General features: G+C 43.2%; 1 protein-coding gene across 1 annotated transcript in view; it reads right to left on the reverse strand.

The window, feature by feature from the left end:
* GRK4 (G protein-coupled receptor kinase 4) overlaps positions 1 to 25,760 on the reverse strand; it is a 72,497-nt gene that overhangs the window by 36,457 nt on the left and 10,280 nt on the right. The window contains exons 2-5 of the mRNA XM_081229337.1: positions 16,786 to 16,881; positions 11,637 to 11,749; positions 8,717 to 8,794; positions 2,132 to 2,235 (exon numbers count right to left, since the gene is read on the reverse strand). Of these exons, the coding sequence (XP_081085463.1) occupies positions 2,132 to 2,235; positions 8,717 to 8,794; positions 11,637 to 11,749; positions 16,786 to 16,881 (391 nt within the window). The remainder of the gene's footprint in view (positions 1 to 2,131; positions 2,236 to 8,716; positions 8,795 to 11,636; positions 11,750 to 16,785; positions 16,882 to 25,760) is intronic.

A 25,760-nucleotide genomic window follows, 5' to 3' on the forward strand; every position in this document is an offset into this window, starting at 1 on the left:
ATGTTATAGCACAGTGATTCTCAAAATGTGTTCCGAGGATCCCTATGGATTCCGAGACCCTTTCAGGGGGTGTTCAGGAATGAAACTATATTTATAATAGTACTAAGACATGAATTACCGTTTTAAAACCCCATTCTCACAGAAGGGTTTTCCAGAGGCCACAAGACAGGTGACAACGTCTTTGCTCTGAAGGATAGTGGAACGTCTGTGTCATTTTATTTCTTAAGAACATAACGCACACAAACAAAAGCTCTTTGGGTCCTCAATAATTTGTAAGAGTGTAACAGGGTCCTGAGATGCTGCCACACCAATCCTAGAACTGAACTTGTCCTGGAGGCCAAGCCGTCACTTCCCAGTGGGGTGAGGACAGGGCCTGGCCTTGCCTCTGGGGCTCCTTTCCATCGAGATCATGTGGGCAGCTCAACTCCAAGCCTTTCTGAACCAGTTTAAGAATTCCGACACTATCAGCTCAGCTAAACCATCTTTATAAAGGTACTTAGGTGTCTCCATGAAGGAACAACACAAATACCAACCGATTCTAATACATTTGTATATTTCAGTGTATATACATTAATAAGGTTAATGACTATAGTCAACTTACCAGTGTATCTCAATTTCACTTCCCAATACTCCTTACCTCAAAAACAACAGACTCTGCTCCAATGCCCTATTCTGGCAGATAAACCTACTGCACACAAGTTTTAAAAATTATGACATTTAAAACTGTGCATCAGGGCCTCCCTGGTGGCGCAGTGGTTGGGGGTCCGCCTTCCGATGCAGGGGATACGGGTTCGTGCCCCGGTCTGGGAGGATCCCATATGCCGCGGAGCGGCTGGGCCCGTGAGCCATGGCCGCTGGGCCTGCGCGTCCGGGGCCTGTGCTCCGCAGCGGGAGAGGCCGCGACAGTGAGAGGCCCGCATACCGCAAAAAAAAAAAAAAAAAAAAAAAAAAAAACTGTGCATCAGTTCAGCATTGGTTTTTAATATGTTCATCTTGATGACCCCCACTAACCATTGCGTTGTGCTGATTCTCACCACAGCTTCATGTGGAAAACAGGGAGCATAAAGGAACCATTTATATTCATTATGCAGCATCAGGATTCTGGGATCCAGAACGAGAAAAGAAGGTTTGGGGGGAAACAAAGGTGTAACAATACTGAGATGAGACAGAATAATAGAAAACACTGAAACTCCTAGATTATACATGGTATTGTGCTGAAGTCTCCAATTAGCCGACACCTTGCAATAGCCGATGGTAAATGACCATTAATAAATACCTAGAGAGTGAGAGTCATCAGTCGAATGAACTAAATCAAACAGAGAGATGCCTGGGTATCAACACTCGTTTAAAGATTAGCAACTGTTAAGTCGACGTCTTGAAATTTACGCACAGAGAAGGCAGAATTTCTGACCAGTCTCATACGTGCAACGCCCATGTTTGTCAGTGTCAGGATAGAATTTCAGCGTCAGAAGCTGGAATAGGAAACAAGGATCCTCTCCAGAGCTCTCAGACACACGGCCCTGCTGACACCCTGACGTCAGACCCCTCGCCTCCGGAACTGGGAGATGGTGCATCCGCTTCCTCAGCCACCCAGTGTGTGGCACTTCGTCACAGCAGCCCCAGGAAGCCGACACTGGTCCTGACAGAGCAGGCTCTCAACAGACATCTGTTGAGTGAATGGATGAGTGACAGCCGAATGTCTGTGTAAATATACAAATGACTCCATGTTTTGGGCCAGGTCACCTCAGAAACCATTCTTTCTTCCTAGTACACAAGGAAGCTGAATTCAGCCAATGTGTTCTGGCTTAGAACTTTCCTGTCCTTATTGCAAAGATCTGCAGAAAAGATATTTTCAGCGAGGGCCAAGGTCTAAAAACAACATTTTATGGGACTATTTTCATCCCAAAACAAGCACTGTGGAAGGCTGTGCCGAGTGGCCAGGGCAGCAAAGCCACGCTCGTGACCGGGCGCTCCAGTGTGTCATTATGTCGTGTAGTTGTCACTCTTCACCTGCCTTTCTGGTGAAGGGGACCACCGTCGCCTGGAGAGGACACTCACGCAGAGAAGCTGCTGTGAGCCCCGTCTCAGGCGGAGCCCCAGGCTGTGTGCAGGGCGAGCTCCATCCACTCACCGAGTGCACTCCTTGAAGACGTCTTGGGAAGGGTCCTCCTGCAGCTGTAGTCTGCACTCCTGCACGACGTGGGCCGGTATTTCTGGTAGAGGGGTTGCCGAACTCTTAAGACAGCACAGACCAAATGCATGACAATTAGTGATTTCATAATTTACCAAATGAAAACAGAATCTAATGCTTATTGTACCACGAAGTATATGAAATAACAGGTCAGAAGGCCACCTTCACCCTCCACCCCAGCCTCATTCTCCAGAATTCAGTGTGTCACCTGTCTCTTCAGACCATTCCTATGCAGGGTCCCCAAGGGATATCTGCACACCCATCTTCACAGCAGCATTATTCATGATACTCGAAAGATGGAAATAACCCAAGTGTCCGTCAATGGGTTGAGAGATAAACAAAATGTGGTCAATCCCGACAACAGAATATTATTCAGCCTCAAAAAAGAAGGAAATTCTGGGACTTCCCTGGTGGTCCAGTGGGTAAGACTCCGTGCTCCCAATGCAGGGGGCCCGGGTTTGATTCCTGGTCAGGGAACTAGATCCCACATGCCACAACTAAGAGTTCACGTGCCGCAACTAAGAATTCACGTGCCACAACTAAGAGTTCACGTGCCACAACTAAGAGTTCACGTGCCGCAACTAAGAGTCTGCATGCCGCAACAAAGATACTGTGTGCCACACAACTAAGACCTGTCAGAGCCAAAATAAATATAATAATTTTAAAAAGAAGGAAATTCTAATACCTGCTACAACCTGGATTAACCTTGAGGACATTATGCTAAGCGATATAAACCAGTCACAAAAAGATATACTACATGATTCCACTTATATGAGGTCCCTAAACTAGTCAGATTCATAGACAGAAAATAGATGGTGGGTGTCAGGGGCTGAGGGGAGGAGGAAGTGGGGAGTTAGTGTTTAATGGGACAGAGTTACAGTTTTGCAAGATGAAAAAAGCACAGGAGATGGATGGTGGTGATGGTTGCCCATCAATGTGAATGTACTTAATTCTACTGAACTGTATACCTAGAAATGGTTCAGATGGTAAATTTTGCTTTTTTAATCATAATTAAAAATGTAAACACACACACTCAGCAATACACGCAATTTTCCCTCATAGAAATGGGATAAATATATATACAGTTTTGTAAGTATATGATGAATCCTACAAAGCTACCTTGCCTTCTTTAATGACTACATGGTTTCCCAGAGCATGGGTTTCTGTTCCTCTTAACCATTCTAGTTGCCAGTTTTCTCCACTGCAAACACCACTGCCATGAACATCTTTGTACAATTGTGTTTTGTTTTTGTTTTTAGTTTTTTTAAAATTTATTTATTTATTTTTGGCTGCGTTGGGTCTTCATTGCTGCGTGTGGGCTTTCTCTAGTTGCGGCGAGCGGGGGCTACTCTTCGTTGCGGTGCGCGGGCTTCTCACTGCGGTGGCTTCTCTTGCTGTGGAGCACGGGCTCTAGGCGCACGGGCTTCAGTAGTCGTGGCTCGCGGGCTTTAGAGCGCAGTCTCAGTAGTTGTGGCGCACAGGCTTAGTTGCTCCGTGGCATGTGGGATCTTCCCGGGCCAGGGACTGAATCTGTCTCCCCTGCATTGGCAGGCGGATTCTTAACCACTGTGCCACCAGGGAAGCCCAGGATATACACGCATTTTAAACGTTGATATTTATTGCAAAATTGCCCTCCAGAAAGGCAATTTCCTAATCACTCTACATTCTCGCCAATATGTCCCCACGCACCAGTTTCCCATTCTCTTAACCCTCATCCAGAGGATTCTGGAAAAAGAAAGCACATAGCAAAAAAACTTGTCCAGATTTATTGAAAAAAACACACAGATCACATTCAACTGTACATTTAATTTGACATTAGAAATGAGCAGTGCATTCTACACTCATTTCTGCCTATGGTATAGCTGAGTAACTACAGCAAAACTTTGCATTTTCTATAAATCAAAGCAGCTATCTCATCAAAGATGCTGAACTACTGATAGACATATACAACAAGTAGACTCACATTTTCCCCCCAAAACCAATAATATTGTTATAACTAATAATGATTAATAGCTGTCATTTTTTTTTTTCTGGTACGCGGACCTCTCACTGCTGTGGCCTCTCCCGTCGCGGAGCACAGGCTCCAGACGCGCAGGCTCAGCGGCCACGGCTCACGGACCAGCCGCTCCGCGGCATGTGGGATCTTCCCGGACCGGGGCACGAACCCACGTCCCCTGCATCGGCAGACGGGCTCTCAACCACTGCGCCACCAGGGAAGCCCAACAGCTGTCATTTAAATTGCCTAATACAAGTGAGGCATTATGTCACTTAGCCTCATAAGAACCCGAGGGAAGAAGCTCAAGGAGCTACAGACGTTCTTGTACAGCCACAGCGGACAGTGGGGAAGTCAAGCCTGAACCATGCTCCCCTGAGACCAGTTCCCTCCTACGCGGCAAGGCTGTGATGAGGATAAGAGGGATCCATTCACTCCACCATTTCAGAAAAGAAGTTTGTTCACTCATTTACTCAACAAATACACATTGTTCCAGCCTAAGGACAAAACAGAAAACAAGACAAAATTTCCACAGAAGACAAAGCTAAATTCCCACGCTTGTCTCAAAAATACACATTTTACAGAAGTCACTCTCAGTATTCTCCATAGTATTACTGCCCCTCCAAAGGTCTCAATTTCCTGAAGCTAAATTAAATAGCAGGTTAGTTCTATTAAGACTATTTAATGATTTATTCCAAATAGTGATCCTTTTTCAATACCTTAGAAAACATTTATATTAATAGAAATGTTATTTCCACAGAAAGGAAAAGCAATGCTTCTAGTCCCCCATGAGCAGGGAAGCAAGGTAAGCTAAAGTATAGCAAGCTAAGGAATGGTACCACTGGCCAGATGCTAAACATAAGCAAAGTGGGACACAGACATCTGCAGCGGCTTTAAATTAAGGAACAAGAATTATTTTTCAGAAAAGGTAGTCACACAGGGAAAATTTACCAAATGACTCGGTGCCTTGCTTTTTAAAGTTCTGGACACCGAGAACTCTGATAGGGAAGTCCACTGATGGGGAAGAAGAGGTGGGTGGATTTTGCAGATATATGCTTATTTTTCTCTGTTGAAAATATACATCTTTATTGGGTTGTCTTTTTATTGTTGAATTCTAAGAGTTCTTTGTATATTTTGGATACCTGATCCTAACTGGATACTGGACTTGCAAATATTTTCTCCCATTCTATAGGAGGCCTTTTATTTTCCTTTACAGTGCTCTTTGAAGCACTATTTTGATGAAGTCCAATATATCTGTTTTTTTTCTTTTGTTGCTGTCCTTTTGATGTCATATATGAGAAACCACTGTCTAAATCAAGGTGAAATGAAGATTTATACCTAAAAGATTTTCAGCTAAGATTTACACCTTAGAGATTTCCTCTAAGAGTTGTACAGTGTTAGCTTTTACATTTAGGTGTTTGATCCATTTGAAGTTAATTTTTATATGGTATTAGATAAGGGTCCAACTTCATTCCTTTGCATGTGGATATCCAGTTGTCCCAGCACCATTTATCGAGAAGACTATTCTTTCCCCCACTGAATTGTGCTGGCAGCTATACTGTAAGTCAGGTGACTGTTTCTGGACTCTCGATTCTATTCTATTGATTTGTATGTCTGTCCTTATGCCAGTACCATACTGTCTTGATTACTGTAGCTTTGTAGTAAGTTTTGAAATTGAGAAGTGTAAGTCCTCCAACTTTGTTCTTCTTTTTTAAGATTGTTATAACTATTCTGGATCCTTTTAGTATGTGTATGAATTCTAAGATCAGCTTGTTAATTTCCTCAAAAAAAAGGAAGTTAAGATTTTGATAGGGATTATATTGAATCTACAAGTCAGTATTAAGTCTTCTAATCCATGAACATAGGATATCTTTCCATTTTATTATAGTTCTTCTTTACTTTCTTTCAGTGGTGTTTTGAAGTTTTCAGTGTATAAGTGTTGCACTTCTTTTGTTATGTTTACTCCTAACTATTCTATTCTTTTTTCTGTTATTGTAAATGGAATTGCCTTAATTTCACTTTTGGATTTTAATTGATAGTGTATAGAAACACAAGAGAATTTTGTATAGCAATCCTGTACCCTGCAACCTTGCTGAACTCATTTATTAGCTCTAGCAGCTTTTTTCCCCTAATGTGTGTGTAGATACTCAGGACTTTCTATATACAAGTGCTATAATTTGAAATGTGTGCCCCCCAAATTTACATGTTGAATTCCTAACCCCAAAGTGATGATATTGGGAGGTAGGGCCTTTGGGAGATGTGTAGATCATGAGGATGGAGCTCCCATGAGTGGGACTGGTGCCCTTACAACAGAGGCTCCAGAGACACCCCACACCTCTTCCACCATGTGAGGACACAGCAAGAAGGTGCCGGCTATGAACCAGGAAGAGGGCCTTCACCAGAAGGTGACCATGTTGGCACCTTGATCTTGGACATCCCAGCCTCCAGACCTGTGAGCAATAAATTTCTGTTGTTTATAAGCCACCCAGTCTGTGGTATTTTGCTATAGCACCCTGAACGGATTAAGACAAGATCATGTTATCTGTGAATAGTCTTACTTCTTCCTTTTCAATCTGGATACATTTTATTTATTTTTCTTGCCAACTGCCCTAGCTAGAACTTCCAGTACAACGCCAAGTAGAAGAGATGAGAGTAAACATCCTTATTTTGTTCCTGATCTTAGGGGGAAAGCATCCGATCTTTCACATTTAAGTATGACGTCGGTTGTGTTTTGTATATGTCCTTCACCAGGTTGAGGAAGTTCCATTCCACTCCTAATTTGTTGAGGGCTTTTATTGTAAAGGAGTCTTTGGATTTTGTCAAATGCTTCTTCTGCCTTTTCTGAGATGAGATCATCATGTGAGTTTTTTTGTACTTTATTAATATAATGTATTATTTTAATCTGATTATCAGATATTGAACCAACTTAGCATTCCTGGGATAAATCGCACTCGGTTTTGGTCATGTTTTTTTTGTTGTTGTTTCTTTTTTGTAAATTAAGTTTGGCTGAATTTTAATATTTGGGAATCTTGAAAAGAAAACTAAGAATGACTGAGTGAAAGGATAAAGAAAGATAAGACTGAACACATACAGTCTTGCCTTACTTTTAGGGGCTTTAGGTATTCGGTGGTGTTGAAATTTGAGTAAAGGAGTTCCCTTTTTGATATGTAAAAGAAAGAGATTTTTGTTGTTGTTTTTAAAGAAAGGACAACAAGAAGAAAAACTACAATGGTGATGTCACTCATTGTCATTTTTTTTTTTAAGTAAGGCAGAAGGATAGCTTCCCCCAGTTGACAAGGAAAAACAAAAACAACAACACCATCTTCAGGCAGCCCAGAGACATCTCACTACTACTGAGCCACAGATGGATATCTGCTGTTCCCTCCTGCTTCTATACTTGCTATATCCACCAGGATAACTTTTCAAATTACGTCTTTCTCCTTGACAACCTCTCTTGCTATGTGAGTATTTCTTCAGGAACGGTGAAGAAGGAAAAAGAAGTTAACAAAAAAGACTTTAAAAACTACATAAAGGAAACTTCTCTTCTATAGCTCCCAATTAGTGTCCTGGGGGTTCCTACAAATATGTAGATGCTGTGAACACCTGTGTTTGAGAAGAATGATCTATAGCCAAGGTATTGAGGCCGGAGGCTGGGGTAGACCCAAGCTTTGGAGTCAAAACCTATCTGGGTGTGAATCACATCTCTGCCAGCACTGGCTATGGGAACATCTTTGTGCCCGCTAGAAAGTCCACTGGTCTTTCCCTCTGGCATTCAATCTTTATGAGTGAGCCCCCCTCCTTGATGGCCCTACCACCTTCATTAGCTACGTTCACAATTGGAATGTTCTGAACCCATTCTCACCACACTATTTTCCAACTACAGTCTCTCCACGTTTGATTCCTGGCTCAGGTACTTACTAGTTGTGTAATCTTCGGTAAGTCATTCACCCATTCTGATTTTCAGTCTTATCATGTGAAAACAGACATAATAATACACCTACCTCACAGGTTTGTTGTGAGCATTAAGTAATGTGTTACATGCACAAGGCTTAGAGCAGTCCTCACTACATGTTAGCCATCACTCCTCCAACTCTGCAACAGAGTTACCTGCCCAGGGTTTAGGACTTCTAACGGCCTGCAAAAAGCAAGCCATATGGAGGGAAGCAGGTTACAACTCTAATTTCAGGGACACACTAAACTGTAAGAACCAAGTGACTCAAAAAGTATAAAAACGAAGACCCATTAAAGCTTTTAAGAGAAAAATGTTATTTTCAGTCCAAGAGAAGAAAGTAAAATTCTCTAAGCCTATATTCTGTTTGAGGACACATAGAAACTTTAAAATTCTTTAAATCAATTTCCTAAGAGATTTAATTATTAGTTTCCTCAGTGAATCAAAAGAAAGTGCAGAAAAGGAACATTTATAAGAAATTAAAGATTTTAACACACTTATTCCAACTAAGTAAAGATGGCTATGCACACTGATTATTTAAGTAAGTTATTGACAAATCTTTACGCTACAGAAGAAAACACACCTCCTCAATGAAGAATGTGTCTAAGACCAGGAGCCCACAGTCTCTTCTGTCCTCATCAGCAGCCACTTCATATTCCGCCTGATTGCAGCAATGAGAGAAAAGAAAAATGTTAGTTAAGCTTCTTCACGGACTTCGTGATGTTTCAAAAATCCTCTGACTTGTGGAATTGACTTGGTGCCCTAAGAACCAGAGAGCAGCTCAATTGGTCAAGTGTCTGCAGCTCTTCTTTGGAAAACTAATGGCCATGAGGGGAAAAAAACTTTTTTTTTTTACGGGATTAATAAGGTAGTAAAGTAATACATTCCACAATGCTCTCTACATCATACTGTATTTTCAACCATTAAATGCGGCCAAATAAAATGGAATAAAATAAACAGCTTGGGCTGTTCTAGGCAACGGCATTTTAGAGGGGTCCAAGAGGCACTTGGACACCTGCGTGCAGTGCTCCCAGGGAAGTCAGACTTGGCAATACCTGAGCAGGAGTCATTCACACACAGGTGTCAGGAGAGAGACCCTAGGAGTGGATGACACCAGGCAGGCCAGAAAACGGAGAAGTCAAAAGCAGCACCTGATCAATATCTAAACATCCATAAAGGACAAGCAAGGAGGAAGAAACAGAAAAGAAAACAGAGGAGAGATCACAAAGGCCTAGATAAGAGAATTTCAAGAAGAAGTTGCTCAACAGTGTCAAGAGCCACAGAGCCTCAAGCATGAGGAGGCCTCAGTGAAGCCCCGATTTTGCAGGTTGGGGCCTTAGAAGAGCAGTGAAGCTAAAAGCCAGATGGAGCTGAAGAGAGAAGGGAGGAAAGGAAGACCCAAGGAAGCTGATCCACTGAACACATGAAGGGGACTCCAAGACAAAGTGCTGTGGGTTGGAGTCCACCCTCACCCCTCATTCCGTACCCTTCTCAGGCCCAGCACAGGGGCCGTGACCACCAGGCTGACCACCCGACCAGAGCCAGCTCCACGCTCTGTGTTCAGGGGATGGCCCTCACCAGCACACTGACTGGCACACTGTTCAGCTCAAGCCCCGGGAGCTCTGGACACTACACGGCAGGCAGTTAATGGGAAAGAAAGCTGTGATTCTGTGATGGTCTTTGGACACGTGCCAACTTGATGGGCACCAATCTCCAGTTACTCAGCCGTTAACCTAGTGTTGCTGTGATGCTGGTATTCATACAATAGATGCGATCAGAGTCTCTATTGGTTGGCTTTAACCCTATGTAATCTGTGTGGGCCTGATTCAATCAGTGGAAAGGCCGTACAAACAGAACTAAGGCTTCCTAGAAGAAACTCTGCCTGAGGACAGCAGCTTCACCCCATTTCTGCAGAGTTCCATCCTGCCCTTCCTGATGGTCTGTCCTGCAGATCTGCAACTTCCCTAGCCAGATCTCACAGTCATGTAAGCTAGTTCCTTGCACTAAATTTCTCACTATGTATATCTTATTGCCTTCATTTCTTTCATCGGCCCCTGACTGATACAGACGCTATTAATTCACTCAACAAACACGAAGCAGGGAACAGGGCACACAACCATGTCAGGGGCCATGAGGGGGAGATGGATAAGATGCCCTCTCTCCGCTCAAGAAGTTCAAAGAACCTGCCATCACCCACTACGAGGAGAGTCGGAGCAGTGAGTGCTGCACAATGGCAGGGGCAGGCGTGATGTATTCACCCACTCGGCTATCATCCAAAAGCAAAACCTGCTGCACCTAGTAACTAACAGGTAGGACAATAGCAGAAGAGTTGGCTGTGCACCTGAAACTAACACAACACTGTAAATCAACAATAGTCCAATATAAAATAAAACAAAGAAAACAAAGAAAAAACAGATTTGAACCTAAAAGAGAGTTTTAACAAGGCAGTTTAGCCATTTTAGAATAAAGAAGAATTGTAGGTCCCTAAATTCTTAAAATACAGCAGCTTGGCAACTAGAACCCACACATGAAGACATATCGACATTCTAGTCCCCAACTCAGTAGGCTACTGCCTCCGGGTCCACTTTGAAACAGGACTGCCCCCTTTCCCAGTCCTGCCTTATCCCATCAAGGTACCAGGAAGGAGAGGCCTGGGGAGCTCCAGGGGGTAGGAAGCAAACAACAAAACTGGCAAGAGCCTCAAACGGTTTTCTGAAAAAATACATTACAAATACATATTTTTAAAAAGCTATGTCAGGGAAAAAAATGAATAAAAACTCCAGGATATAGGATAGTACTCTGCATACAACAGGAGTCAATACATATTTGCTGATGTAACTAGGACAGGCTAAAGCAGAGAGAGCAGGTGTCACAATCTTGGTGCAAATAACTAAAAGTAAGAGAGCCTTTCTATTAAATTCTACCAATCTTCCGTTAAGCTGTTGCTGAATTTCATAGTTTTGAAACTTCTAGGCTTGCCAGTGGTATCTCTGAAGTTTCAGAAACACAAAATTTCTTTACCTAAAAGGAAATCACAGTAAATACCAAGCTGGATACACAGGAATGTGGGAAAACTTATAAATCATAGTCAGTTCCATTTGCTGCGACCACGCTTCTTGCATGAGCTTTCTTCCCTCCGCGTGCTTCTGGGTTAAAGGGTTTTAAGTACACAGTGTCGCTAGGGGAAGGCAGGAAGGGGGCCTGTCAGGCAGCGGTACAAGCACACCGTCTTAATCAGCCCTTCAACCTTCTTACAATTTAAAGCAGCATGTTTCAAAGTTATGTAGCAAATACTTTTGATCCTCCAATACTTGACATGTAATCTATATGAACTACCACTTTACCCACTTTACCCAAACCAAGATAACATGACACACCAAGACAATAGTTTATCCACTCTTACCTCACTGCCAAGGCCTAATTAACTTAGAGAGCGCACATCTTAGTCTTCAGTTTTCAAAAGCACAAGATTGGGTGGTTCAACACTGAGATAAATTACTTACCACTGCATCCAGGAATTCAATGCACCTCTTTAGATCATGCTTTGTATTACAGAACTGCCTGAAGAGAAGTCTTCCAATTGGCTGCTTGTCACAAAGACTGCTATACTCCTTCTCTGGGTGAAGAGGGACAAGAAACAAACAAATATAAGGTTTTCTGAACCTTACTGCTTCTACCTGATACGATAAAAGTAAAAAGCAGTAATTGCAGTATTATCTTTGAAACCAGTGTTTTGTTTACTAATTTACACTGGGTTATCAAGAATATTTAAAATTGAAGTGCCAAAGGCACCTGGAAGAAAAGGGGGGGGGAAGGGGGGAGGGGTGCTATTCCCCGGGGAAATGAGGGACAGGAAAGAGGACTGGGTCTGCCCTTCCACTGCTTCAACCACTCTGTGTGTTTGGCACAAATTACATGCATGTGAAATATACCACAGGAATGTACTAAATTAGATTTTTTAAAACTCTTTTTCATCTTGATACCTTTCTATTCTTTTACAAGTTAACAAATATTATATATGCTTAATGATTTTTTAACTTTTTTTTTTCTTTTTGGTGGGATAATCTGTTGCATACCTTACTTTACCCCAAACACTGATACTGTTTTGAGATCAAGGCACTAATATTTGGTCAAAGTGTCATGAGGGATATAAAGCAAAATCTTATGTTCAAAATAGGTTCATTAAAACTTCAGCAAAGACTATACTTTCAGAGATCATTTGATTCACTTTGTTATACATCAGAAACTAACACAACATTGTAAAGCAATTAGACTCCAGTAAAGATGTTAAAAAAAAAAAAGAAACTTCAGCAAGAAAATCAGTTGCTCTTTTAGCAGTGCCTCTGAAGTTGAGCATAATTATGTCCAAGTACTCCTAGAGTAGCTCTAAAGCTGAAGAATTAAATGAAATTCATGAAAAGAAAGCAAGCCATAACAGTATCCTCAACTAAAGGCTTTATTAATGTCAAGTATAGGTAGGAACTAAATCCTGTTTTGGGTCACTGGAGTTTGCACATGGAAAATACAGGCAAGGGTATAAACACTTTGGTTGCCAATGCACAACTGCTTGATTCAACAAATATCTTGCCAATGCACAACTGCTTGATTCGACAAATATCAGCACCTGTTTTGCAAAAATTCTACAACCCACTTTGTCTAATTTTGCTACCACATTTTACTTTAGGGATACTCACTAACTACGTTTAAGAAACAAAAGACACAAGGCAGTCAAAAAGTGATGTTTTTAAAAAGTTGAGAGTTTTTAACTCTTTCCTCCCAAACTCAAAGGTTCAGAAATGTTCCTGGTTTCCACTGAGGTAGATGGAGCTTAGGTCTGCCAAACTTCTTACCCAGCTTCCTACTGAAAGGAACAAAGACAAAATCACAACAAAAAGAATGAAACGTGATCTGGAAAAAGAATACGAGGCACCCTCAAGAGTGAGAAATTTGAGGATTACCTGGAAGAGAGAAAGCCTATGGGGCTGGATTGTTAAAGGAACCACCAGCTGAATCTGCAGAGATAAGCAGGTCGCCCAGGTGTCTGGGTCCCAGAAGCCCCTCCCAGGCCTGGACACAATTGCGGACCAAGGGACTTCTTCAGGCTGAAGCCACTTGGCAGAAAGTTGGGACCCCAGGGGGGAGGCAGAGCACAGCTGAAGAACTACACACTCTGCTGGCAAAGTGGAGCCATGCTGTGGCCACTGGAACGCAGGCCCTGTCTGGACGGCACCCCGCTGACACACCCGCCTTCCAGAACACCATTCAAGAGAGGGGTACAACCACAGAGGAAGCCAGGCCGCCACCGCACAAAGAAACACAGCCCTTAATATAAACCTGAATAATAATTGCATGTCTCTAGATACAGGGGAAAAGCAGCAGGTAAAAACTAAAACCAAAACCAACTAACCAAATAAACAAACAAAAAAAGCCAGCAGAAAAACTGACCCAGGAGAAAAGGTAATTCAGGCAACAGAAAACTTACCTTTTAAAACCCTAATTAGTATCCTCTATACTAGAGACTGAAGGGACTGCTAGAACATAAAGCATGAAAGAAGCAGTCACAGAACAAGAGTGTGGGCTTAGAAATTAAATAAAAATATGATTAATGACAAAACACAGTGGGATGGGCTGGATAGTACTTTGCATGTGCATAAAAGCATGGATGTTTATCTGGATAATAAGGAAATCTCCTAAAATGAATGGCAGGGACTTCCCTGGTGGCGCCGTGGTTAAGAATCTGCCTGCCAATGCAGGGGACACGGGTTCGAGCCCTGGTCCAGGAAGAACCCACATGCTGAGGAGCAGCTAAGCCCGTGCACCACAACTACAGAGCATGCGCTCTAGAGCCCGCGAGCCACAACTGCTGAGCCCGCATGCCGCAACTACCGAAGCCCGTGTACCTAGAGCCCATGCTCTGCAACAAGAGAAGCCACTGCAATGAGAAGCCCGCAAACCACAACGAAGAGTAGCCCCCGCTCGCCACAACTAGAGAAAGCCCGCACACAGCAATGAAGACCCAACGCAGCCAAAAATAAATACATTTTTAAAAATAAATAAATTAAATTAAAATTTAAAAAGACTGATCAGATTTTCAAAAAGCCTTGGTGCCAGACTAAGGAGTTTCTCTCTCTCCTAGAAGGAACAGATAAAAATAATAACTACACGTAATACTTTTCACCTCTTACTGTGTGCCACTATGATTGTAAGTCTTTTCCGTGTATTATTTCATTTGAACTTCACAATAATACTTACAAGTTGGGCATTGTGAGGACAGCAGAGACCTTATGGGACCTGCTCACTTCTGAGGGTCGTCTGGATCTGGGGCCGTGGAGGAGACGGGGGCAGCGGGGCTGGGACAGGGGGATGGGGCAGGGGACCAGCCAGCGGATGAGCAGCTGCTGCCAGAGGGAGGTGGTGAGTGTCGGAAGGAGGGGCCAGCTTCCGGTGACAAGTGCATCTCAGAAGGCGACTCACTCCAATTCTGAGTCCCCTCGTGGTGAGGAGACAGCAGCAGGAGGGAGCCTACATTCTTAAAATTTACGTTCTTAAAATGGTCTTTTTGGTTATGTATATTGTACCACAATTTAAAAAACATTTGTACGTGAAGCACTGTAGTCACTTTATTCATAACAGACCAAAAATGAAAACAACTCAATGTCTATGAAATGCTGAATGGATAAATAAAGTGTGATATGTCTATACAATGGAATATTATTTGCCAACAAAAAGGAATTAAGTTCTGATTCATGCTACAGCATGCATGAACTTTGAAAAGATTACATTAAGTGAAAAGAAGCCAGTCACAAGAGATCACATAGTATATGTTTCCCATTTATATGAAATGTCCAGAATAGGCAAGTCCATAAAGATAGAAGTAAATTAGTGGTTGCCTGTAGCTAGAGGTGGGGGAGGGAATGGGGAGTGGCTACCAGTGGGTATGGGATTTCTTTTGGGTGATGAGAATGTTGTAAGTTGAAAAATTGATTGTGATAATGGTCACACAACTCTGAGGATGTATTAAAAAACACTGAATTGTACACTTTAAATAGGTGAATTGTATGGCATGTTAATTATATCTCAATAAAACTGCTTTTTTAAAACATAATGAGGGAAAAAATGTAATGACATTAAAATGGCTGGATAGGTCTTTGGGGAAAAATACTCCCACTTTATACTATCTGAAATTAATTTTGATAGTTAAAATATTTAAACTTTCTTAAAAAGGAACTATAATAGTACTAAAGAAGAGATAGATTTTGAAAAAAATTATCTTAGGGAGTAAAGGAGTCCTCCCTAAGTACAACCTAAAGCTCAGAGACTAAGAAGAAAAATATTGATATAGTTGTCTATATACAAAATTAAAACTGCCATATTGAAAAATACTGTAAGCCAAGAGGCAAAAAGCATGATATAAAATGTATTCACAATGAATATAAAAGGATAACTCCTTTCATATATAAAGAACTTTTAAAAATGAATTCGAAAAAAGCAAATTGAAAAAACCCAATGAAAATGCTCAACCCCATCCATAATTAAAACAAGAGACCACTTTTCAAATTAGTTTAGTAAAGGTTAAAAACATTGATAACGACCAGTGTTAGCAAGGTCATAGGCAAGGGTAAAGCTATACAGCCTTTTTGAAGGGTAATTTGGGAACATCAAAATTTTGAATGCACATACCCTCTGAACTGGAAATCATGTCTCTAAAAAAAAGACAGGGCTTCCCTGGTGGCACAGTGGTTGAGAACCTGCCTGCCAATGCAGGGGACACGGGTTCGAGTCCTGGTCTGGGAAGATCCCACATGCTGCAGAGCAACTAGGCCCGTGAGCCACAACTACTGAGCCTGCACATCTGGAGCTTCTGCTCCGCAACAAGAGAGGCCGCGACAGTGAGAGTCCTGCGCACCACGATGAAGAGTGGCCCCCGCTCGCCACAACTAGAGAGAGCCCACGCACAGAAACGAAGACCCAACACAGCCAAAAATAAATAAATATATAAATTAATTAATTAAAAAAATACAATTATGATTGCCCTTAGACATGACTCTACTTGTGACTTCTTGTGCTCATGTCAGGACCTGTAGCTAACTCTCTCATTCTTTACATTGCAGAGTATTCCATGACCCCACCATACCTTATTTTTTATCTGACTATTCCTTTCCTGAAGTTCTCACCAGTAATTCCTGTCCATACACATAGAGAACTGTATGGAAGGAGACTGAGAAACGGTTACCAGTGTTCACTTCTAGAGAGGATTGCTACATTTCAATTCTGTTCTACCTAGAACAATGGGTATATATCACTTTTTTTTTTGGCCGTGCCCCACAGTATGTGGGATCTTAGTTCCCCGATCAGGAATCGAACCTGCAGCCCCTGCACTGGAAGCGTGGAGTCTTAACCACTGGACCACCGGGGAAGTTCCAGTTCTTAAAAAAGGTTTTTAATGAAAAAGGCAATAGCCATACTTTATAACTGCACATTAGAAAATCTACAGGGTTTTTTCCTGGGAAGAATCGTGACGACATATGGAGAATCTATTAAATAGCATTTGAAGCAAATAAAGGACTAAGGAAAGACCAACATCTAACAAACGAAACAGCACAACGCCAGCCATGACCTCCAGACTCGAGCAGGTGCGGCTTCCTTACTCACCTATCGAATGTCGAAGCTTGCTGCACTGGATGACGGTGGGCAGCTTCAGCATCTCCCTCCATTTTTTACTACGACCGCTTTTTTTGCCATATCCTCCTAAATTTGAAAAAAGCAACGCCTTTTTGTAACAATCAGAAACATCCATTTTTAAAAATTAATTTATTTATTCATTTTTGGCTGCCTTGGGTCTTCGTTGCTGCGCGTGGGCTTTCTCTAGTTGTGGCGAGTGGGGGCTACTCTTTGCTGCGGCGCGCAGGCTTCTTATTGCGGTGGCTTCTCTTGTTGCGGAGCACGGGCTCTAGGCGGGTGGGCTTCGGCACGTGAGCTCAGTAGTTGTGGCTCACGGGCTCTAGAGCTCAGGCTCAATAGTTGTGGCGCAAGGGCTCAGTTGCTCCGCGGCATGTGGGATCTTCCGGACCAGGACTCGAACCCGTGTCCCCTGCATTGGCAGGCGGATTCCCAACCACTGTGCCACCAGGAAAGTCCCAGAAACATCCATTTCTGACAACTTCTTCTACTAATGTATTCTGTTTGAGTAGCTTGGGTACCTACGATGACTGATCTGGAACGCACCCTGATGAAGTGTGAAAATCCCACCGAGGCAATCAGTCACTGGCTCTGTCCTTTAGAAATCAGGTAACCTGGACCTTCGTAAGCAGCTCTGCTAAGCCTGTATCCAAGTTTGTAAACCAGACCTAATATCATGTCATAAAGGGCTGCTTATAAATATTTGTTCAACAATTATTTATTAAGCACCCACTATATACCAAACACCTTCAAAGTGCAGGAAATACAATGGTAAAAAAAGACCATTCTAGTGAGGGAGAGAGATTAAAAATCACTTAATGACAAGTGATAAGAAAAAAATTAGCCAATCATATAGTGATAAATGGTGTGAAACAAAATCAAGCAAGGCACAGGAGGAGGGTGCTCTTTGGGCTGAGGCAGGACCAGGAGAGACCCCTCCGGAGGGTCACGCTTAGGCAGTGACCCGGGATGTGAGGATGTGAGCCTTGGGAAGGTCTGGGAGAAGACTGTCCCTAGCGAGACAAAAATGGTGGGAAAAGCAATTAGGTGATATTTTAGAAAGAGGTTTTTAAACAACTGACCTTTAAAAAAAGTTTAACTCCGAGAAATTAGAATCTTCGATTTTAAGCGTTCTGAGGAACTGAAGTTTTACTGAATTTTATCCAAGAGAAAACATACAGTTTTTTGTTTTGTTTTGGTTTGGTTTGGTTTGGTGATTATTTTTTTAATTAATTTTTATTGGAGTATAGTTGCTTTACAACGTTGTTAGTTTCTACTGCACAGAAAAGTGAATCAGCTATGTGTATACATGTATCCCCTCTTTTTTGGATTTCCTTCCTGAACTCTACTCAGAGCATTGAGTAGAGCTCCTTGTGCTATACAGTAGGTTCTCATTAGTTATCTAAAAACATCACAGTTTGGGCTGGTGACTAAAGCCTCCAGGACTACTGGGAAGAACAGGGAAATCAGGAGGAAGGTCCTGTTTCTCGGGGAAGTGACGTGCTCCCAGTTTGGAGAGGAAGACACCAGAAGGTGGGGGGCTGTCTTAGGCTCAGGAGGGAAGGCCTGGCTGCAGACAGAGATTTGACAGTGGCTGCCTAGTGGGTGCAGGTGGGAGACACAGGGCCTTCCTCCTCAGCCTTCCTTTCTGCTCTACTACTCCCCCCATTTCAACTGAGATCGTGAGCCCTGGACTTGCACCCACTCTCCGGACGTCCCAGAGCACCTCAAGGTCAGCTTCAAATTAGACTCATCACCCCCTGCAATCCAGTCCTCTTTCCACACTGAGAATCCTGCCAACAGCTACCATCTACCAGGCGAAGGAAGCAGGAAACTGGGGCACCATCTAACTCTGCTAAGCACCGCAGTCAGTCACTCAGGAGGGGTGCGCTGCTGCGGTCCCGCGTGCAGGGCCCTGTTGGGCACCAGGCACACCGTGCAGAATCACGGAGGCCAGCCTGGCCTTCCGAGGCGCTCCAGCCCTCCCCACCCCCGCCCTCTCTACTGTCCTTTCACACCAGGGCTACCACTCTCCTCCACCTCCCTTCTAACTGGCCTTCCGACCTCTTCCTCCCTTCCAGACCCTCCCCACTGCCTCTCAGGGTCACCTTCCTAACATGCAAGTACAAGCTCACTTCTCCACCTCCTACAGACCCTGAAGGTGTCACAGAGTCTGAGGATGAAGTGAGAACAGAGCGCAGCCCTGACACCATCCACAGGCACACCATACCCAAGCCACGCCACTTACAAAATCTCCCCTCGGCTCAAGCAGGACCCCCTCCAGGAAGCCCACCCTGATTGTCCAAGAGAGAGGCAAGCCTCTCGAGGGCTGAAAGGAGGAGAGTTAGGATTTTCACAGGTCCACAATACCCTTACCTCTCTAGGACCTTCCCACCTATGGACTCGTTCAATCGCCCCCTCAGATGTAGGTACTGCTACTAGTTAGTCCCTGTTCTCACATAAGGGACCCAAGCTAAGAGTAAATAACTTGCCACTGTCACACAGCTGGCGAGAGAAGAACCAAGACACACTCAGGCCTGCCTGACTCCAGGAATCCCGCTTAAACAGTACTGTCTATTAAGAAGCAGTAAGCTGAAACCAAAGCAGTTTTGTTTTTTTTTTTGAAGTGCAAAAGCATCTAAACTAAAGATTTGCCATGAACACGTTTAGAAATTAAGGTATGTTGGAACTTCCCTGGTGGTCCAGTGGTAAAGAATCTGCCTTCCAATGCAAGTGATGCGGGTTCGATCCCTGGTCAGGGAACTAAGATCCCACATGCAGTGGGGCAGCTAAGCCCACATGCCACAACTACTGAACTTGAGCGCACCTCAACTAGAGAGTGAAAACCCACGCGCCACAACTAGAGAGAAGCCCATGCGCTGCAACAGAAGATCCCACGTGCCGCAACTAAGACCCAATGCAACCAAATAAATAAATAAATATTAAAAAAGAAAAAAGAAATTAAGGTATGTGTGAAATGAAAATAAGAGTAAACCAAAACTCCCAAGATGTCAGAAATGGTTATGGTGATGGCCATAATAATGAGTAGCCCTTATTAGCATTTACTAAAAGCCAGATACTTTTCTAGAAGTTTCACAAGTCTACTCTCACTAAATCTTCCCATCAGCCCTACAAGGCGAGTACTATTGCTGAGCTCTTGTTATAATCCTCATTTTACAGGTGTGGAAACGAGGGCACAGATGTGTGGAATAATCGGCCCAAAGCTTTACAGCCAGTAAGCAGGGAGGCTGGGATTTGAACCCAAGTAACCGCCCTGGAAAAATGGGGATGCCACCTCTGTCACAGCGGCTGTTTTTCCATCCATAACCAGGACTGCCAAGATAAATGCACAATGTGAGGAAGAGCTGGCCCCCGTGGGTCCTGGATATTGAGGGGCTTGTAACATGGTTTTATACCTTGAATGCCATAATTATTTTTATAACATATTTTGTGACATTACACACCATCCAACTACAATCATGAATTTAGTGTGTATTATTCCATTTGTAAATATCTGTGTGTGTGTGTGTGTGTAGCCATGAACAATATCGTATTGTTTTAAAACAAGATTCTTAAACTGGGATCCACAGCAGATATCGGGGTGTCCCTGAATTCAAATTGGAAAAAGAAATCATCTTTATTTTCACAAACTTCTAACCAAAATTCATCACTTCCTTCTGCTATAAATATAAGCAAAAGTACAATCATATTAGCAGTGCCTGTGACTTCATCACCAGGAGAATTCAGATTTTCATGTCACATCATAGTTATTAGAGGTAACTCAAAATATCTTGTATCTCAAACGACCTTGAAATTACAGTATAGGTGCCAGGCCAGCAGCCAGACTGTCTACAAGCACTCATGCGACACGGCCAACCAACTCTTAGGCAGCTCTGTGCCTGGCAGTTAATCGTTCAGACTCCAAGTGGCCAGGTCCCAAGTTCTCACATGGGTGGTCTAGCTATCTACTTTACTCTCTACAATTCCCTACAACTGTATTGATCAACACACGGAAGTAGGTAAGTCAAAGGCCATCCCTCAGTTTACAATCCCCATTTGAGCTGATCAGCAAGAGCCCTCACACTGACAGATCTTTAAAAGATGACACCTTAACCTGCCTATGTTTTACATGTATTGCCTTGTCACTTAATGCTCTAATAACAAAGCACATATTGTAACACGAATCCATTAAAAATTTTATATTTTAATATAATTGGCTTCCTTTACAACTGTAGGTAATTATTTAGATTAAGAAGCCCTATTCTAAAGGTTGTTAAATTAACAGGAATGGTGTGTTACTGCATACATCACTCTACAATTTAATATTTTTTCAAGCAACTTGGTCCATTTTGACACAACTTGCTTACTCCGTCCCACTCCGTTCCTCCCCGACCCCCAGCCTCAGGACCTTTGCCCTCCTTGTCCCTTGGCCTGGAAAGCTCTTCCTCAGGGCTTTATTCCTGGTCACCCCACCTAAACAGTCATGCCCCACCTCATGTCCAATCTTTAGCATCTCCCTTCTCTGCTTCATTATTTCTTCTCAGCCCTTAACACTATCTACTACACAATCTATTTTACATACCTTGTTGAGGACCTGTCTCCCCACTAGATTATAAACTCCTTGAAGAGAGGGGTTTTACCTGCGTTATTCATAACTGTACCCCCCGATATCTAGATGAGTATCTGGCATAAAATAACCACTCAGTAAACATTTGTTGAATGAGTAAATCAATTTGTTTTAATTACTGTACAGCAATTTACTCTATGAACATCCACCCAATGTGAGAAAACAGTTACAAATCATATATCTGGTAAGGGATTATTATCCAGAATATATAGAGAACTAAAATCCTACAACAACAACAAAAGGCAACCAATTCAAAAATGCGCAAAGGAGTTGAATAGACATTTATTCAAAGAAGATACATAAATGGCCAATAGGCACATGAGGAGATGCTTAACATCAATAATCATTACAGAAACCCATATCAAACCTTGTACCACCTCGTACCCATGGAGAGGCTAAATCAAAAAAAAAAAAAGAAAATAGCAAGTGTTGATGAGGATGTGGAGAAATGTGAACGCTTATGCACTGTTGGTGGGAATGTAAAATGGAAACTGTTGGTGGGAGTGGAAAACAGTATGGAGGTTCCTCAAAAAAATTAAAAATAGAACAACCATAAGATCCAGCAATTCCACTTCTGGGTATATACCCAAAAGAACTGAAAGCAGGATCTCGAAGAGATATTTGTACACTCACGTCCATAGCAGCATATTCATAACAGCTAAGATGTGGAAGCAACCCAAATGTCCATCAGCAGACGAATGGATAAGCAAAAGAAGTATATACTTAGAATATACTTAGAATTATTCATCCTTAAAAAGGAAGGAAATTCTGACACATGCTACAATATGGATAAACCTTAAGGGCATTATGCTAAGTAAAATAAGCCAGTCAAAAAAAGGCAAATATTGTACAGTTCCACTCATATGAGGTATTTAGAATAGTCAGCATCATAAGAGATGGAAAGCAGAATGGTGGCCTCCAGGGGCTGTAAGGAGGGGAGAATGGGGAGTTATTACTAACGATGGGGACAGTTTCAGTTCTATAAGATGAAAAGGTTTCTGTGGACAGATGGTGGTGATGGTTGCACAACAATGTGAATGCACCTAATACCACTGAACTGTACACCTAAAATGGTTAAGATGATAAATTTTGTGTGTATTTTACCACAATAAATTTTTTTTTTTTTTAAAAAGAGAGATCTAGTCAAACAACATAAAGTCATTTGTGGTTTAAGTACTGAAAAGGTATCACCCAGATCTCTATACGCCACCAGAAGTGAAGATGACATGCAGATGCAGCAGCCTTGGTGAGGGAGTCATTGGCTGTGACAACTAACGCCGTAGAAAACTCTCCAAGCACAGGGCAGAACGTAACCAGAACTGCTGAAACGGCAGACCGGGCCCCAGCTTCCTCCTGTACGACGCTCCGGGGTTATCTCTCTTCCCTTCCTGCATCCAGTGTCAGTGTTTACCTTAGCACGGTCACTGCAAAGACGCAGGAAAAAATGCCTCTCAGTCCTTCCTCATCCCGTGAGAAAATCCCAGGGGTGTCTTTCAAAAGGGGGGATGAGAGAAGATACATCAGATTTCCCTCTAAGTACCTTACCTGGCCAAGTGAGGGGAAAAGAACACCTCGGCTCTGGCCCGTTTGTTATCACAGTACTTCCTGAGAAAGGCTATTCTGATGCAAAAGAATTGCTATAAAATCTCAGAAGAAAGGGTGGTCTTCTTACTTGCACCCACTACACTGTTTGTGCCCTGGCACTTCTGTCCCAGGGGAAATGGAGACGACAGGCCCTCTGCTCCTTTTGCTTCTCTACCTTTACTTGCTTGTCCACACGGGGCTCCCCTTGTTTGAGCGCCGTCATCATCTTCTGGCTCCGAAACAGCCCCTTCCCCTCATACCGCCCAACAGTAACCCTTTTTCTTAGTGTTCCTCTAAAATGCCTGCAAAGAGGAAGGAAGAGACCAGCAAAGTCACAGCCCCGGTGCTCCTGATGCATAAAAGCCAGTGAAGTGGACAGGCTCCTCCCAGGGAGGGTCACAGGCCAGAGGTGCAGGTGCTGCAGAGCGGTGGCCAGGACTCAAGGCTCTGTTTGACCTCTGGCTTCTGGGCCAGAGCACAGGGTGACAGGAGGTCATTTCCAGCTCCACACACTGACGAGGAGGCAGCCTATACCTGCCAGGCCAGGTCCTCCCTTTGTGCCTGAGAAACCTTGATCACAGGATATCCGCTGACTAGTAGCAGAAATGGAGCTGGCACAGAAGATAAGCATCTTATTTGTCATTTTCTTAGGAAAGACCCCTAATTCAGACTTCCACTGAGTCATACTGGCTTGATAACACATGTGAACTCAAGTTAGTGAAATTTTGATGTACTTGATTTAATGTTGATGTACGTAAAGTCTTCGGAGAAAAAATAAAGTTGTGTTTCAGTAAAAAGCTATACGTTGTATTCACCTGGCACCTCCTGCTAGGTTATCCAATTCTAGGCTTCCTTGTCTCTGAGCTGTTGTGCAGCTTTCTGTAAATCATAGGTGATGATGGGCAGACATTCGAGCCATCTTATCTGGTAGTTTCCATGGTCTTCTATAGAAAAATCATTTTGCCTCCATTTGCAACTCAATTCCTTTACTCCATAGACCAGGGGATCGAACCTGGGCCCCCTGCATTGGGAGCACAGAGTCTTACCCACTGGACCACCAGGGAAGTCCCTGATTTGATGTTTTATGCACAAAAGTAAAAACACTTAAAAATGTCAATTGGGCTAAAAGTGAATGTTCACAATATAGTATATACAGTGAGAAATGGGAGGGAAACAGAATTTCCACAAGCTGTGAAACCACGTTACTGTACTGATGAGAAATCTTAACGGTTATTTCAACCATAAGGTTAAGGTGAATGTTAACATAGCTGACACGGCTGTTGGTCTGAAGTGGTCAAACAGTAAAATGACCTGAACGGCTGCAGGTCTGGAAACTGTAGCACTTTAACACGTTAGAACTCAATCTCTGTTGTTATTCTGTCAAAGGAGAGCATTTAAAAGCCACTCCCCAGCTCAAGTGCAGACAGAACACAGAAGACCCAGGGTGCTGAGATTCAGGGAAGTCCGAGGGCTGCAGGGTCCCTCGCCTAGAAAGAGGACCATTCCCTAGTGACCAGTGGTGGGCAGTGGTCATTGTGCAGAGGGTACTGGACAGGGGAAAAAGCCCTGACGATGCAGGTGATGATGACACAAGCAGAGGCGGAGGACAAGGCTTGGAACCCAGGCAAAGAGCCAACATGAAACAAGAATGATGACCATCTCCAGTGAGGGGACAGTCCAGGCAGAAGAGAAATAGCAACTAGATCTGACCAGGAACTGGAAATATATGTATGTCTATGATTGCTGCCTACTCTATAGAACTGTGCTTAATTTAAGCAGAAAGTAAACTGTATTAAGTCTTAGTTCATCTAACAGTTATCAGTACGAACAGTACACTAATCACAAAGTTCTACTAAGAAAGAGATTGGCAAATATGTCTAGGCATGGGTGACCTGATGCAGAAGCTTATTAGTTTCTGGTCTCAGTTCTTTTTTTCTTTCTTTCAGAGATCATTGAAATTTAGTTAATCACATTGCATTTAGTCATAAGATGCTTGTTTCCTCCACTTCCCTGTCACCCCAAAGGCAAATTTTCTGCCGAGTTTATGGCTCACTCCAGTACCTACCACAGTTCCTAGCACAAAACAAATGGCCAGTAAACTCTTGATGAAGGAATGGAAAAAAAGAAAAAGAGAAATGGATTAAGCATTCAGCTCAAGAAGGTAGAAGCCAATCAAAATAAAGAGAATAGGGCTTCCCTGGTGGCGCAGTGGTTGAGAGTCCGCCTGCCCATGCAGGGGACACAGGTTCGTGCCCCGGTCTGGGAAGATCCCACATGCCGTGGAGCGGCTGGGCCCGTGAGCCATGGCCACTGAGCCTGCGCGTCCGGAGCCTGTGCTCCACAACGGGAGAGGCCACAACAGTGAGAGGCCCGCGTACCACAAAAAAAAAAAATAATAAATAAATAAAAAATAAAGAGAATAATAATATAAGCAGAAATTAATAAAACAGAAGGTAAACATACAATAGCATATGAAACCAAAAGCTGGTTCATCGAAAAGACTAATAAAATAGAAACATCTTTTTCAAGTCTAAGAAAAATGACAGGCACAGGCTTCCCTGGTGGCGCAGTGGTTGAGAGTCCGCCTGCCGATGCAGGGGACGCGGATTCGTGCTCCGGTCCGGGAAGATCCCACATGCCGCAGAGCGGCTGGGCCCGTGAGCCATGGCCGCTGAGCCTGAGCGTCCGGAGCCTGTGCTCCACAACGGGAGAGGCCACAACAGTGAGAGGCCCGCGT

This window comes from Mesoplodon bidens (genome assembly GCF_964165515.1).
Source record: "Mesoplodon bidens genome assembly, chromosome: 1".
In the NCBI taxonomy this organism is placed as follows: domain Eukaryota; kingdom Metazoa; phylum Chordata; class Mammalia; order Artiodactyla; family Ziphiidae; genus Mesoplodon; species Mesoplodon bidens.